General features: G+C 41.4%; 1 protein-coding gene across 8 annotated transcripts in view; it reads right to left on the reverse strand.

Annotated features, from left to right (window-relative positions):
- prdm16 (PR domain containing 16) overlaps positions 1 to 17172 on the reverse strand; it is a 170482-nt gene that overhangs the window by 98055 nt on the left and 55255 nt on the right. For all 8 annotated transcript variants that reach the window (XM_026155239.1, XM_026155235.1, XM_026155233.1 and 5 more), the window contains exon 2: positions 14565 to 15028. In XM_026155239.1, coding sequence (XP_026011024.1) covers positions 14565 to 15028 — 464 coding nt within the window. The remainder of the gene's footprint in view (positions 1 to 14564; positions 15029 to 17172) is intronic.

Genomic DNA, 17172 nt, shown 5'->3' on the forward strand with positions numbered 1-17172 from the left:
TCTCTGGCCCAATTATGCAAGCACACACGCCCACTTTGCATATTTGTGCTTCTTTTTCCCCTGACACTCTTGAGGTCAGTTCCAATCAACCACCCTTTGGTAGTACGCACTACACACACATGATTCTCACCAGAGTTCCTTAAAGACACCCACCTTCCAGGTCCAAAGACTGCTATTAAAGCAATCAGGAGCTTTCTAAGCTAGGTCAAGAGCAAGGTACTCACATGGGAATTCTGATTTAAATTATGCAAAGCGCGAACAGGAGAAGGAAGAAAATAGAAAGAGCAGAGAGTAAGATGGTAAAGAAAACAACCAAAGCTTCGACAGTCACACAGGGACAAAGCCTCGCAAAAGAAAGAGTAGAAGCGAAAGTGATAAAGGTGGGCAAGTGACTTCTGATCAGACAAAAGGGAATGAAACAGTGAAGGGAATTTAAAAGATTAGTCTTAAGTCCGAGACCCTGACCATGGGACCTGACGAAGCATTAGAAAACATGGTAACGACTGAAATGGTGGGACCACACGCAGCTTTGTGAGTGTGCACGTATGTGTGCATGCATCGTGTGTGTCTGTCTGTGAGATCAGCTTTCCCTGTGGTCCATTCAGTGTCTAGTGGCTCAAGATACTGAGACAAGAAGAGCAAGAGGAGAGAGAATTATCTTGAAATACGATTGGAACCTCCGTGTGTGTGTGTGTCTGTGTGTGTGTTGGTGTCTGTGTCCAAGAGGGACAGTGAGAGAAAGAGTAAGTGAACAGAGACAGTAAACACGGTAACTTTAGAGCTGTTAAAGTGGTGAAAGGGAAATGGGACAGGCAGAGTAAGTGTGCCAATTTTATGTGAGCTAGATCTTTTTTAAGTGTTTGCATATCCTAGCATGCTTACTTACTTTTCTATTCAGTTGCACAAAGGAAAAGGAAAGATACTTGTGTACATACATTTCTAAGTGCTTTTTTTAAGTTACCCTATAAAGACAAGAGGGGCCGGCTCTCTGAAATAAAAGTTGGTCGTGTATGACTACAGATATAACTAACTTACAGAGAATAAGCTAGTAATTACCCATGTGTCTGAATAAGTCACTGTAGGCATATCCTTTTGTGTGTATCGCTGACTGTCCTCTGGCCAAGCCTACCCTGCGGTGAACATAATCATGGCCCTGTCGTCCCCAGGTTAAAGGCTGACTGCTGGGTCTTCTGGCACTAATGCAGTGCCAAACTATAGGGGTCACATTAGCCCCAGCTACTTCAGCATGCATTACAGTAGAAAGAACATTCCCCATTAAAAGCCACCAGCAGGCTACACCTGTGATGGCCTAAATGAGTCACTTAATGATAGCTGTGCTGCAGCGAAGGAGTGCTCAGACAAAGAAATACTGATTGGATACTGATTTAGTGTGAGGGTCAGAAGAATATGAGTCAGTGTATCATATCTCCTCTGTCATTTTTGTCGCTTTAGGAATAGCGGGGGTTCAAGCTCTGTGTGGGTATTATTAGAGGTCACACACTTTACATACTTCTGTTACTTTTTCGCACATTAACACAGAGTCCAGCCCTACTGCTCATACTGTGAGACTGCGTGTGTATTTTTTTCTAAAGTTTGTCTATAACTTCCACAATTATTTGCTTTACGGTTATGATTAAGACACAATCTGACATTTTGCATTATTCTTGTTATTTTTTTTTGTCACACATTCAGATATTTAATACACAACAGTTATTATTGATATTCAAATAAAATATATTTAATTAAATGCTTTTATTAAGTTTCTCATACTTAACTGGACATCAGTCTTGATCATGTTGATCATGATCATGTTTTCTATGTTGGTTTAAGATTTGTTTCTTGGGATAAAAACCAACAGCTACCTGTAGATCACTGTAATATTACATCCTGGAGGATGGAAATCAGCTTTAAATTAAAGTTAAGTGCACACAAAACAGGTCCAGAACCTTGCTGGAGTCTAGGGCCATACTGGGCAGATTTATTCAATACAAATCTGGATTGATATCAGAGTGAAATTATTCAGTTAGCTATGACGTTTATTGATATTTCTTGCATTGATAGCTGAAATGACTAAAACACTACAGCTACTACAAAAGTAATCAGAAATAAGTGTGGTGTGGTGTTTATTGGTCCTGGTTCCTTTCATATGCTCTACAGTAGTCATCCTAAACATGCCTTTAGATTTCTTTAAATCTGCTTTCCTATAGCTGTCTAGATCTGGATTTCTCTCTTAATGCAACCAGTCGTTTGTTGTTCCTGTCACATTCTGGGTTTTATTTCTGGGTTTTTTTAGTTCCTACCACAAACATATTGTTGCTTGTAAGTCAAAGAATGCCAAATAAATCAATAAAGTTCGAGCTGAAAAAATAAATAACAGAGTAACTGATTAGATAACTGATGAAATGTAGGAATTTCGAGGATGTTGTTGATGTGATCAGCCAGCAACCTTAGAGAGAAAGTGGATGCAACTTCCACGAAACCGTTTTCAATGAATGTTTGTGTCCTACCCGAGGGGTGTGGGAAGAGAGGGTGAGTCTATCCCAGCAGTGGAGATGAGAAGAGGGTAAGTGAGCCATGTGGAGGAAGCCAGAGGGTGAGTGGTGATCTGTAAAATGATACCCTGCTACCTTTCTTGACCTCTCTGTCGGGCCACTCTGTTACTTGGACAAGATGGGAGGTATAAAGTGGCCCGCTATCCCGCAAGGTTGAGTTGCTGATCCGTTAGCCAGAGAGGAAAGTCAACCCTACTCCCATCTTCACTTCAGTGGGAGCATTTGTTTTGATTTTTGTCCTCTCTTTCTCACAGACAAACCTGAGATGCCCAATTTATCTGGGATAGAGTGAGGGGAAATAGGGCGCCTTGCCACTTGAACACTAGAACTTTAAGCCGGCAACGGTTGGCCGACTCTCTCTGCCAATGTCTTCCTTGCCTGTAATGCAATGCTGACATACACAGAACAACAGAAGGGTTTTGATAATAGATTAACGATGGATAAATACATTGTGACGTTATCATATAGTTGTATCGAGCTGCAACTGATCACTGAATATTGTTTTATATCTTCTTCTTGATGTATATTTGGCAAAAGAAGAATAAAAGAGGATGAAACGTGTAATCAAAAGCTGCCACTTCCATGATTTCTTGCTTTTAGCCATAGGCTTTCCTTATGGAGTCAATAATGTGAGTGGATGCCCACCCACATCTTTAGGCTGGGCAACACAGGGAATGGTGAAAGAACAGGAGGAACAATTTGCTCATTCTCAACCAAGACATGGGGGCTTTGGACGAAGAAAAAAAAGACACCCAATATCCAAAATCCCTCTCTCAGGGCCATCATGTGAAGAATTCCCCCTCTTCTCCTCCTCCTTTGCCCTCCCCCTTTCCTTTCCTCTTCTCTTCTTTTCTTTTTTAATCAAGCCGTCTGGGGTTGTCAGGTCTTTTGAGACGAGGACTCCAAGCCATGTGAAAAGTTAATCCCTTGTGGGCCTTCTTCTCCATGGCGCTCATCTCCCTGGGAACACTGGTGGTGGCTTGCAGGCAGGTGGCTGTGAGTGGGGGGAGGTGGAAAGGAAGCAGGATGGATGGAGGGATAGAGAGTGGGATGCACAATGAGTTGCCGTGCCAAATGGAGGGATGTGTAGATTGACTCCAATCCTCCATCACCAACTATTCTCACACCTGAATTTATAACCGTGTTAAGCTCCTTTCCCCGCCCATGGCATGCTACCTTGCTTAGCATTACCACCCACTACAGTAACAGCACTTTTTTCCCTCCTCTCTCCCCTCCCACCCTGCCTCCCTCCACAGTCTTCCTCAATCCCGACTCCAAAGCCTTTTGATGAGGTCCTGTGTCGAACTGACAGACAGACAGCTGGAATAGAGAAGAGAAAGGATTTGCACTGTGGAGAGCTAGTTGAGTGGCTTCTGAAGGATGACAGTAGTTCACAGTGGAGAGGGTACTTCTGCTGCATTGTGGCCCAAACCTCGCTGTCACAGCAGTGACCCCACCTCCCCACTGCCCAAACCACTTGGCTTAAACCGTTCCACTCTAGTCGTTTCACTGTGGGTCAAAGCAAAAAATCCCAACAGACTCCTCTTGGGCTGTCTGCCAAGGAATGAAGGACATGATAAATAACAATGGACGTAAGACATGGGGATCAACTGAGCATTTGCCACAATTCTTTCAATGAGCTGTTTCGGACAAAAAGAAAAACAACCACAAACTCACTTTGTAAATCAAAGAGAAATCATATTTTTGCATTGGACAAAGGACAGATAATGTTGCTCTTCAAAGCTCCCTTCATCAGTCTGAAGGAGTCTGTAAAATGCACACTTGAATGCTTTGTTTGCAGTGCATTTTTTCTATTCTCTGCCTTCCTCTTAGAGCGAAGTGCTATTGGAAATATAGACAGGCTCAGTCAGCCATCTTAATCCCTCTCCCTTGTCCATCTCACGCTCACTCAATCCACCCTAGCCCCACACACTTTCACTCTTTCACACACATACCCACGCACACACCCTCCTTCACCTTCCTCCTCCCAGTTGATGTGTCCAAAGCCCTGCCACCCAAAGAAAAGGCCTTGAGGTAGAGAGAATCTCTGTTGGAGGGGTATACACTGTGAGATTTGGGAGTTTGTAAAGGTCAGCGCGGACTTTGTTCAATCTGAAGGTTTATCTCAGCAACAGCAGGGCAGGACAATGGGGCCACTCGCCGCGCGACAGAAACCCAAGCTGTGGCAGCTAAATTACTTCACTGATAAGGCCGAATTAGAAGCACTGGGACCCCGGAGGGCAGGAAAAGAGGAGGATGGAGCAGAAAGAAAAGGAGGAGAAATAGCGCGAGAGGCCATGTAAGGTTGAGAAAGAAGGTTGAAAAATCAATGACTCACAAAAGAAAAGATCTGAGTGTGTAATCTTGGTATAATTAAAGCGTGTCGTGTATTTTGTCATAAAAGCACATGAAAGCACAGAGATTAACACTCGACAGTACAATGGCATGTAAAAGGAGACCGCAGTCTCCTACCTGTGAGCATTAGAACTGGACATAAGTGTTTTAAGTGTACTGCTCAACACGAGATGTGAAACTTACACAATTAGGTGTAAAGCAACAAAAAAAGGGGGTGACTGAAAATTGAACGGATAGTGTTAAAAAAAAAAACAAGTTATGGTGGGATTCCTGTCCCACTCAGCCCACTCCACAGGAGAAGAAGAAGACTAAGGGTTAGAAAAGTGCTGACTTGTGTTACTTGAGTAGTTTGGTAAGCTTCGTGTGCATATGTGAAAAATGTGTGAGTGCTTTGTGCATTAGTTGGCATGCTCTTGCACTGTACACACTGTATGTGTCTCTACAGTAGTAAAAAGTCTGACACTCTCTCTGAAGAAACATGCTCAGCTGCACATTATAAACACTCGCACTTGGCATCAGAAAGTGCCACTGTGAGGTCTCGGCCAGCAGAGGGGAGCAAGCTTTGTCACCAGAAACACAAAGAACTCAATAAAATAAAAGCAAACATAACATTATATAATAAGTCTCTCTCTATTTTTTTTTAAATCACCTGTTTAATCGTATTAAAAATTTGAATGTTTTATTATTATGGAAGTAGTTAAACCTGGACAGATTGCAATTCCAAATGACTGTCCTGTAAGTTGAATGCTGGTATTATGTGCACCTAAGGCCACACAGTCCCAAACTCCAGCAGTATGACAGTGCTTTGCATTTGTTCTGTTGTTTGGCATAATTGCTTAACTTCACATGGCTCAGACCTATTAGCGTCTCAGAGAAGCAGAATCCTTTGCAGTTTTCTTTATCCAGCCTTCTGAGGTGGCATGCTCGGTACCACTGTGTACCAGTTGCACCGACATCAGGTCACCTCCTCTCAAGACAGAGTGGCACAGAGCAGAATCATATGACATTTATCAAGGACAGGAGGACCAAGGGGCTTGCAGTACACCGCTCGGAGCATTAAGAAGATTTGCACAAGCCAAGTTAGCCTCTTTCAGCCTCCCTTTCTTGGCCTGTATTTATATAGCGCCTTACTAGTCCCTAAGGACCCCAAAGCGCTTTACATATCCAGTCATCCACCCATTCACACACACATTCACACACTGGTGATGGCAAGCTACATCTCATTCTTTGCAGACATCCAAACTGAACTCAGCTAACAGAACTCAGCAGATTTGTGCTCATTTGCTTATTTTTTTGTTAGCTCCACTTGCAGTTTATTTCTGTGTCTGCTCCTCTGTTGGTAACAATTTTCGACCTCAAAAACTGATGAAAGTAAAAGTGTCTTTATAAGTACATTTAATTTCACGTGGCTGATTGTCTTCACGCTCACTGAAAACACCAACCCTTCTTCAGGTTTCAGCCATGATGAATCAATCTGGTTAAAGAAGGCCAAATTTACCAGACAAACAAGCAGGGAGTTCCTTCATAAACATTTCTAGCTGCAAATCACTCAATATTTAACAATACATGTCTAAGCTCTTTTCAGTCTGTTCTACATTTGTTTAGTTGCTCTCAGATGAGGACAATAAGAAACATTAACGACCACACAACTGCACTCGAGCTTCATAATGCACAACAAACCTCGAGATTTACAATGACTGGTTTTCAGAAGAATGCAAATAAATCAAATGAGGGGGTAAAATTATCAATTAAATGTCTGAGAACCCTCTATTTGAAATGTTATTTGTCATCTTGACAGCAGATCGCACACTAAATTAAGATGTTAAAACAAACTGCTTAGGGGATCTTGTCTTTACTGGGAGAATTGTGATTTTAGGAGGATGGACCAGTGCCCAAGATAATTAACAGAAATGTGGACATGAACATCTGCATGCACAAGACGCACTGAACAGGTGCCTATAAATCATGATTCTGTCAAAACCTCCATGTTGTCTCATGCTGACAAGACGCCGGGTCTTGCTCTAAATGACAGTAGTGGAAAAAATGAGCAAAAAAAAAAATCACCGAAGTCATTCCAGAGACTTTCCAAAGTAAAGAAGTCCGAGCATGTTTGACACTTCAATAATTCAACACTGTTTTCAGATCTAATGTCGTCATGGTGCTTTGCTTCTAACTCTACCCTGTTATGCTACGTAACTGAGTAAAGGAAAGAAAAACTTTGGAGGTTTTTTTTTAACCTGGCTCTGCCTCTTTATGCTTGTGTGGATGTATTACTACGTAGTTTTGTACAGTTTTCATGGCTGTACATATATGTGTTAAATCACACTGCATTACATACCCAGACTAATATCAATATTTTTCTGAAGATTTTAAAAGCAAAAACACTTGCAAAACCAGAGAACAGAAAAGTTAACTGAACCTTTTTTTTTAATTTCATAATGAAATTACTGGTCAATATGAGTCCTACATCTCCTTCTATGGTCAATCATATGCTTATGAGGGATCTTTATACTCCTGTTTAACTCTGACAAAGACACACACTGTGTAGAAGGCTAGTCTTTGCACCTAATAAAAAGTAATTAAAAGGCACAGCTGTGTGTTTCATTTTCCTCCAAGGCTGACTTCTCATGCACCGAGGTCTACAGTACAGCACAGGAGCCTTAAGAAGCTAATGAAAATAAGTATTCCTACAGCTAAGGCGTTTGGGCCATGTTGTGTATCTGATTATGGAAAATGGTAATCACAACAGCCACGGGAACCTGATTATTAGGTCACCACCTCCAGCTTGAGTCACAGAAATGTTAAGCAGCATAAGGGATTGAGATTTAAATGGAGAGAGAGGGCAAAAGAAAGGGGGAAAGTGAGTGAAAATGAAAGAAAGTGAGTGATCTTGAACCAGCAATGGTCTCGCATTGGAGGACTCGCACCTCGTCTTCTGTAGACAAGCAAAAATTCTGAAAGCACAGAAGGCCATTTCTTTAAAAGAGCGTAATTCTAAATACCAACAAAAACAGCATTTGACAAATGTCATCATCTTCCAGTGAAGCAAAGAACAGTGTCATTGTCTGCTTCTGCCTCGAGGCTGTAACTGATGGGACTATTCATCGGAGGAATGATGAACGATGGGGTTCCTCTGAAAACACAGTGAAAGAGCGGGGCAGGAGAGGATTGGACGGCAGTTACCTGTGCTTGACCACAGACTACTGATGCCCTGATGTGAGGGTTTTTGAATTAAAGTTTAAAGCATGACTGCAAAAGGAAGCCTCACGTAATAAAAGATAGCACTGTGGTGTGAATGTGTGAGGAGATTGTTCAGGCAAACAAGAGGATCCACTGAGACTGCTTGGCTCAAGTGGCTGAGGTCTGAAACCAGTGACCAAGTAAAAACAGTCCAAATCCCTGAGACAATATTTGTTGAGTTCTACTTCCTTCAAAGATAGATGACTTTGCCCTGTGTACTTCCTCAGGAGCCCGTCCACTTTTCATCTGAGCCCAGCTGATTAATTTATTAACTAATTAACAGATGTTGGCAACGAGTTATGAACAAATGATAAGGCATCAGGCTTCTAATCAAACCTGACATTTAATTTGCTGCCCTGCTTCCTCGTTATCAATTACAATGTTCATTGAACATAACTGATAATGGTTTGCACTGGGACACGGGAGGCTTGTCTTTAACAGGTCCCTATAAAAAAAAAAACTGCTCTGCTGTGGCGTTTCCAGGGGCAACGGATACCATATGTTTAATATTAGACGGAATCTGTTCCATTGGAGTGCTCCGAAAGCTGGGAAAATTGGATTAAATTGGCTAATGGCATGTTTAAAACCTACATAAAATGAATCTGAATGGAAGATATTACAGCACAGGCCCAGGACTTGTGGTGTTACACTCTCTCTCTCTTTGGTGTTTTTGCTCCGTGTGTAAACTTGGGGTTTCTGTCAAAGTCAAATAACGACGACAGAAAACCACATAGTGTTGGTCAATACTGTTATTAGAAACCACAGAATTGATATCCCTTTCATTATGATGTGGGACTGTAGGCACGTGTGCTAAACTAACTCCTTATGTTAACAAATGATTTCATATGAGCATCACGAAAACTGTGTGTGCAATTTTTGTATATATGTATAGTTTTCAGAATCTTGAGGTTTTAATAACACTCCTTGGATCAAAAGATTCAATATTGCAATTATTTTTAATTACAGCAGTAAAATTCAGTATTATGTTTTTTTTTCACTGCTTTATTAAATGTTGGGAATACTTTCTTCTAAAAATAACAATAATTACTAGAGATCCTTGGCAAAGATTTAATGTAGCAAAACTCAACAATATGTGTTTTACAACTAATCTAGAATCAGTAGTCTCTAATGAATAATTTTATGTTTTTTGTGCCATTGCTGTGTAAAATTTAGTTTCCCCAAAATGCATTGATAATAGTTGTTGTAAGACAGAAGATGTTAGTCACAACTAGCTTCATAACTGTATGATATTAGCGGCTATTTTTCTTGATGAGTTATTAGGATGTGAAATTTAAAAATATAACTCCCTTTTACTTTTCAACAAAGCAAAATCTGAGGAGATGAAGCTAACATGGTCTGCCATTATTCCAGCTAAGAAGTACTTTCAGCTCAAGGCCACATGGTTCTCTGAGCATGGTCTTCATTTGATAACTAAAAGACATGATAATGAATATATTTACATGAAGAGTTGCCAGACAATAACCTACATGGTCACCATCATATACCATCATCTATCTTCCTTCATTTTCAGGTTCGTGTTCTGGTTCGTGTTCAGTAGTTAGTTGTTCCCAGTATAGTTTAGTTCATTCTCTGTTTGTCGTTTGTCTATTTTTATTTTGTGTTTAATAAACCACCTTCACACCTTTACAAGTGCCGTGACACTCACATTATCCTTTTGCTTGATGTGTCTGCTGTCCTCAGGTAGAGTCAGGCAGTTTTTGCTCTATCAGCTCAGTGCCAGTCACCTTAAGGGTAAACATCAAGATAACGAACACCTTCCTGTGAAAGGCAAACAGATCAGACAAGCTGCAAACTGCACCTTGAGTGCCCTGTGGGGCATAAGAACTTGGCCATCTGCCCTCCTCGGGCAAAACACAAAAGCCAAGCAAACACTTCAAGACACAAGAAGTGGGTCGGGACAGATAAGTGTCAGGGTGCGCCAGGACTTCTCCTCCAAAGCATTTGAAAAGAAGGTCTTAGCTTAGCTCAGCGATTAGGTTATGAACAATAAAGAAGTGAGCTGTGACACGATTTATTAAGTGCCTGACACATGGTGAGGGAGATACATCCTGCCATAGCTGGATGGGTATCTGTCACGTAGGACGTAGGCAACATTATAGTGCCCGCCAGAAGACTTAGCCTATCACTAAGTCAATAACTGGCTAAACAGAAGAGCTAGCATTCTTTTCACCTCTTTCCACACATCACTGGATAAATGATACTGATATGGAAAATCACCCCACAAAAAGTAAACAGAAAAAGAATGACGGACAGGGAGAAGGAAGTTTGCCTGGCAACAAAGTCATCCCAAGGTCCACTAAATGGACTCTAAAGCACACATTTCTATATGTCAAAACATATGCGCTGACTTTGTCCAAAGGGTCAGCATCAATGCGCATATCAAAATGTAAAAATGCACAATAATCCTCTTTAATGTATTCCACTGTGAAATATTTAAATCCCTTAAACTTAATAAGCCAGAACATCAACAACAGCTAATTACATGAGCATTAAATGGTAGATAACAGACAAGCAAATGACTCTGTCTTCGCAAAGTTGGTGAGAATGTGCTGCAAGGTTTGATGTGTGACCTTCACGCAAAAACTTGGTGAGATAGCAAGCACAATCTGGAGAAACAAAAGATAGAGAGAAAAGACAAACCTAATAGGTGAGTTTTAAAAGCCATGATTCAGAGGTGCAAAGATACGCCCAGTGATCACAGGGCAAGGAGAATGTGCAAACACCATTAATATCACACTGAAAGGGCTTGGTCGCACGGTTTGTTTTCTTAACAAATGTTCATAATACAAACAGCGATTTGATTTTATGTATTTTTTTTCCCTAAAGACCAAAGTCAAGTTGCATTTTTAACCTTTTATCTCTTGACTTCTATATGAAACACTGTTAGTAGCTTTCCTAGCTCTATAGTAAATGTAAATTTTTTATTAACATGCGTGGCTGCCAAAAACAACCACAGATGTGTTGCCCATATGCCTCGTGCCATCTGAGCATCTACGGGAGTATGATCATACAGTCTAGTCAGTGCCAATCAGTGAAGAACACAATACCTCCAGCTACTGTATGGCGACATGTCTCTATCAATAGACAAGTCAAGCCAATCTACCAGTTAGATAATAGCAGCAGTTGCTCTGACAGTTAGATCCCTACACTGGACTCTCTGTGGGCCTTGCCTCTCTCTGCTTGCCTTCCTATCCTCAGGGGTTAGCAGTCCTACACACCCAACCAGATAGAGACACACACACACATAAGGTGGACCTGGGGCTCTGGCGTTCTATCATGTTTAGCTAAAGGGGGAGCATAATGGTTTTTAAATGGATGACTCAGTGCTGGCCCAGAGAGGGCATCTGAGACAGAAGAGAATGGCCATGGCCTGCAGCAAAGCAGCTCTTAGATTGAGCTGTCCGTCTCACTAAAATGAGTCTGAGTTAACACCTCTTCCAGTTCCCAGTGCCCCAGGACAGACAATAGCAGGCTTCCTCTCTGCCTTTCCCTTTCTTCTTTCTGTTGTTCCTAACCTTTCACTCTCTCTTTCTATTACTCCGTGTTTCTCTGCACCCATCTTAAGCTTTTACTCAGCGATCCAGAGAGCACTAAAGCATCGAGCATGTGACTGAGCTGTTTGGGTTCACTGGTAGACCACAGAGCTTACAAAGCCAACATGATGAGTTATTGCCAGTCTTAGTAAAAAAGAACAAATAAAAAATAAAGTCAAAAATCCACAAAAATGTAGACAGTGTATTTAAGCTGTTTTGGATGCAGCAATGCTGCTGCAGATGGATTATATCACTGTTGATGGTGAAAACCTTGTGACTGCAATTTTAGCAATTTTGTATTCTTAGGATTGACAGGGCTTCACTTACAGTTTAATCAATATCCTTTGAGTTTTACATAATTCTATAACTTAAAATTAGGCTGTCATCAAGAAGAAACCAAGATTGTTTTGGGGAGGAGCGGTGGTGCCTTTGGGGTTCACCCAACATCATGAATTTACTAATTTTTAGATAAAGTGGAAGCACAGTTATGCAAAGATAATCACTCTGATAATTACATTCAGCTTTTGATCTAAATTGTCACAGTACCTGCTGAGTTCTAACATATGAGGTCTTGGTTAGATACTATCACACACAAAGGTCTCGGGTGACTTCTCCTATTATCTCTCATAGCACATCACTGTGTTTTGGCAGGGGACTGTTACAACACACAACAGACCTTTAATGAACACTCTGTTTTCTTCTTTCTTTTTGATGTTGTTTGAAACATTTTCGGTTTTGCATTTTACGGTTTCCCTCTATCAAAAAGCATCAAGTCTTCTCGTGTCCACTTACATCTTTCTGTACTTAGCCAAGGTTCTGTCACTCCCTCGGCTGTCTATTTGTCTAAGACCAGGGGCAGTAGATGAGTAGATGGTGAAAGGGGGGAGAAATGGGGTGTATGGGACTCCTAAGGGAGTCTGTTGATGACTATCAACAGGCTGACTGTTATGACTATCTGTGATAAGAGTCTGGGAGAGAAGAGCCTCTGAAGATTTCCAGCCCACAGCCCAGACAGGATATCTTTAAAAAATAATACACCCTGAGCCAGGGTCAGTCCTCCAATGGCTATTCAGAAGGAGAAAGAAGAGAAGATGGAATTATTGTTCCCTTTTGACAGGTTGGGAGGCAGAGATCAAAGATTTTACCTTGAAGAGAAATAAAACTGACCTCAGGCTAATAGCAACATGCATACTGATCTAGAAAGAGTATATTGAAAATGTCACAAAACGCCAAAACGTTCCAGCATCAGCTGAGTCTTGGCTGTGTTCGCATACATACCTTTCCGGGTGGCTTATGAAACTGAAACTGACAAATGAACAGAAAACTATCTTTGTAATATCCTTCAACATGCTGAGATATACTGTATGTTCCTCATATCTACTGTACAGTATAAAGCGACATTTGTTGTTATTTGGTGCTATATAAATAAAATTGAATTGAATTTTAAAGGAGTAGACAGAGTGTAAAATTTGCTGAGTTTCTTCCTTTTTTTAGGCCAGGTGCGAGTGTTTTTGCCAGGGCACTTTGGTGGGGACGTGTGAATGTTTCTCTTTAGAGCTTAAGTCAGCCTCGTCCTAAAGCAAAAGAGCTGAAGCTATGCTGATGAATATGCATTAGCCGGGTGTCCGGGGAGAAAAAAAGGAAGGAGGAGGGAAAACTGAGAGAAAACATGAGCGCTGTGGGGAGTGTGTAGCTTTTGGAGAGAAGCCTCTTGCACCCCAAATGGCTGGCCATAATACAAAGTTTAAAAAGGAATATGTTCACCCTGGCACACTGCCACATAGCGTGTGCCTGAGTGTTTTAATCGTCTGCATGCTCCTACAACTGGTGAGAAGAAAACGTGGCTGAAAAAAAGACTTCTTCAGACTGAAACTATGATGGGATTTTTTTGTTAATTTATCTACATAATTTTCATTTGACTGGTTTTTTGACGGTATTTTATCAACATGAGCCATGAGTTTTAACATTTGAACTATGTATTGCATAGTATAAAGCATGAAACCACGGCAACATTCTCAAAAAAATTCCCTGCCTTGTTGGTTAAAGTTTTTTTAACTGTGCCCATCAGCTGCTGGTGTCCAATTCAATCACATCCTGCCCTTTTCAGAATGATGTTCCAATGATTAACTTGTCCAAGCTTCTATCCTTTGTTATGTATGAATGTAATATGAGACTACGTGAATGACCGTCCTCCTGAAAAACGAACAGTCAAGGAGTCAGTGAAACGAAAAGCAGGCCAGCATATTTCACCTCTAATTAGGCATTTGAGAAAGCGAGACAGAGACGGAGAGAGACAGAGACCAGGAGTTTCTTTTTTCCCTTAATGAGCTTACTGAAGCAACTTCAATATCCTCTAATGTCATGTTGAAATGAAAATTAATAGTTCAATATGCCGCCACCGCACTGGGCCACGCTTCTTCCATTTCCATATCAGATGCCGTGACCAAATGAGTCTGCTCGCTTCAGACCGACGCCCAGAAAAGCTGATACCACCGCTAATCAGCCAGATTTTTCCATTTGACATTGCTACGTTGCTCTGCCGGAATTCTGGATAAGTGTATTGTGTGCGTATGACTTTGAGTGTATGCGACAATCAAAGATGAGGTCCAATCCTACACATGATGGAAACAGAATGGGCATCTATGGTGATGAGACAGATTCTCTTGAGGAAATGTAAAATCTGAAAAGTGCCTCATTGCTTTAGTTACTTTCTTCACTTCTATTTAGCTCCGTGTCTTACTGTGTTGTACTGCGTTACCAGTAGCGGATTAAAAGGGACCCACAGTTTATGTGAAATAAAATAAAACTAATTAAAAGAACAGCAACTATAATGACTGCACAGAGAACCTGTGATAGTTCCTACCTCCCATCCAAAGGAACTGTCTTTGCCTGTGGCCACATGATGCTTTGTGGTGTGCAGACCAAACCTCTCACCAGCACCTATGCGGGTCTTTGCCCATACACCCAGACCTGCACCGGGCACAGAGGACTCCCGCAGCTCCAGTTCACTGGGAATGGGAATGTCATCAGGAATGTAGACAGGCGCCTCATAGGGCGAGCCCTCCTTGGGTGTGGTGAAGTCCTGGTCATTGCTGCTGCTGCTATTGTTGTGGAGATGGTGGTGGTGGGAGGCATAGATATGGGAGTGTAGCAGGTGGTGGTGGTTGCTGTTTGGATGGGAGGGAGTCGGTGAGGGCAAGGGGGACATGTTGATGATGCCGTCTTCTGCGTCGTCTTCTGGGCTGTCGGCGCCACCTCCGCTGCCAGCCGCTAAACCTGGCAGATCAGCCTCTGTGTCGTACATGCTGTCCACTGGCTCACTGTCATCTACGAGACAAAGACACACACAGAGATGTCACAAAGGATGTGTAACCTCCTGGATTTCCATGCCAGCTATATAGATGGGAAGAGAAAATCTGGTTTTAGCCATAAATCTATGTGAATAGCTTCCCTGGAATTGAAGACAGAAATTGAAATACTGTAAATCATATTTCCAAACCCAGTGGCATACTACGCATGCAAGGAGTTCTTGGCCTTAAGTTACAAAATGCACTTCAATGTCCTAACCTCTAAATTGTCGGCAAACCACACAGCACAATGAGGAAATTTAGTGGTCCTCAGAAAGTCATACTTATCCATCTGACTGGCTTCAGCAACAAAATGCTTAGTTCACTGATTTTCCAGAGGTTATCTGAGAACAGCCAGAAACACAGAGATAGTGGCCAAGTCCTTCGTGGGAATAGTTCTCAGTTTAATCATGGTCACCACGTCCTGCCAGGACTCATCTTACAAATAATTCGTTATATCTATCATTGACCTGTTGGGCCTCGTCGCCCATTATTATTTTCACATAAGACCTGACAACATGATTGTGCCGGCGCTCCAGGATCCCACCATTCTGACATGAGTGAAAACAAGAACAGCAAGTATGGTTTTGGTAACTTCAAATTTCATGATTTTGTTTTTCATACTGTATAATTCAGGCATTTATTATGTAAAATGAAAGTTTGTATGCACTAGAGCCTTTTGGTGAGTATCATTCCCTTAGGCTGTTTTTGAGTAGAGGCCTTTTAGTACGGCATATCAAGTTTTTAGTAAAGCTAAGATGTGTAATAATTTTCCTTTGTAAATAGCATAACATTGGAATTTGAATCAGGACCAATGGCATCAAGGGAGAAGAAAGCTTACAAATATGAAATAAATGCACATTTTTCAATCCAGCCCTCAACAGATCTGTACCTATTTGTTTGTGTCTCTGTTTTCTTAAGCACACCTATACACGTCTTTTTGTTATCCCTCTCTAGACAGTCCTGGTGTCTTAAGTCAAAGTACCACTGCAGTTTTACTATCTAAACACAGGGACTGGCAATCAGCAGGCCAACTAGGCCCAAAATTACAGCAGGAGTGGTTCCAATCAAGCGCTTTCCCCCTCTCCTAACCTCCATCTAGCCTGCTGCCAAGCCTGTCGTCGCTGCCCAGGTTTTAACTGGAGCTGTAACATGACATTTTAAAAATGTGCTTGTTAGTGTGTGGAAGTATATTATTTTGTAATGAGAGGTTTTAATTTTAAAAATGATGCAAGTTGAATTCAATTAACAATTGGGATGTTTTATTTCCGTGAGTTTATTCATTCTAAAATGCTGTTTCTGTGTTATGTCAGGTCAGAAAGGCAGAGAAATACAGGCAGAATATGCTGTTAGGGAATCCAAATAACAAAACTGTTGTTACAGAAAGTGTAGAAAAGCACACAATGTGCAGTGGTTACCTTTTTTTGCTATCTTGTAATTAGACATGCAACTTTAAAATGCGAAATGTGAAACTTTGGAAGCATGTGACGAGGGCTTTTCAGAGCCTGGCAAACCTGCAGCTTGTCCACATACATTTGGGTAACTTATCACATAAAGCTGAAGCAGTAAAAGTCAGCCTTTTATTAGTGATTTTGCGTCATCCCAGTGATTTTGACTGGAAAGAAACCTGTTTTTTAATGATCACTGTTTCGTGGGGATTCAGACCAGGCATGCAATTAAGCATTGGAACATGTGAGCCAGCAGTAGCTTCCACTTTTCACAGATCAATTAAAGTTTTATAACTCAGCTCTATCTGCTGCTCCTTCCACACAATCAAAAGTGTTTTCAGACTGTTAAACTTTTTTTTCACTCCGTCTCTCCCTCTCTCTCTTTCTGTTCACTCCCCCACTCTCACTGGCACTTGACCCATTGAGAGCAATTTTGACAAGCTGAGAGACAGCCTCGGAAAATCTATTAAATACCATTTGGCTTTAAGAGCCCCTATGAACAACAAAATGCACAGATCGCCACGTCAAATAATTGAGTAACAAAGAGAAGGGAAGAAAAATAAAAGTTCCTCTTAATCTTAATGAACAAAACATCTTTTGTGAGACGCATGGTGCAGTAAACCACACGGTGTGATATTAAACATGTTCAACTTTCAGTCGTAACTTTGTTAATTCC

Source organism: Astatotilapia calliptera, chromosome 20 (assembly GCF_900246225.1).
Source record: "Astatotilapia calliptera chromosome 20, fAstCal1.2, whole genome shotgun sequence".
NCBI classification, from domain to species: Eukaryota; Metazoa; Chordata; class Actinopteri; order Cichliformes; family Cichlidae; genus Astatotilapia; species Astatotilapia calliptera.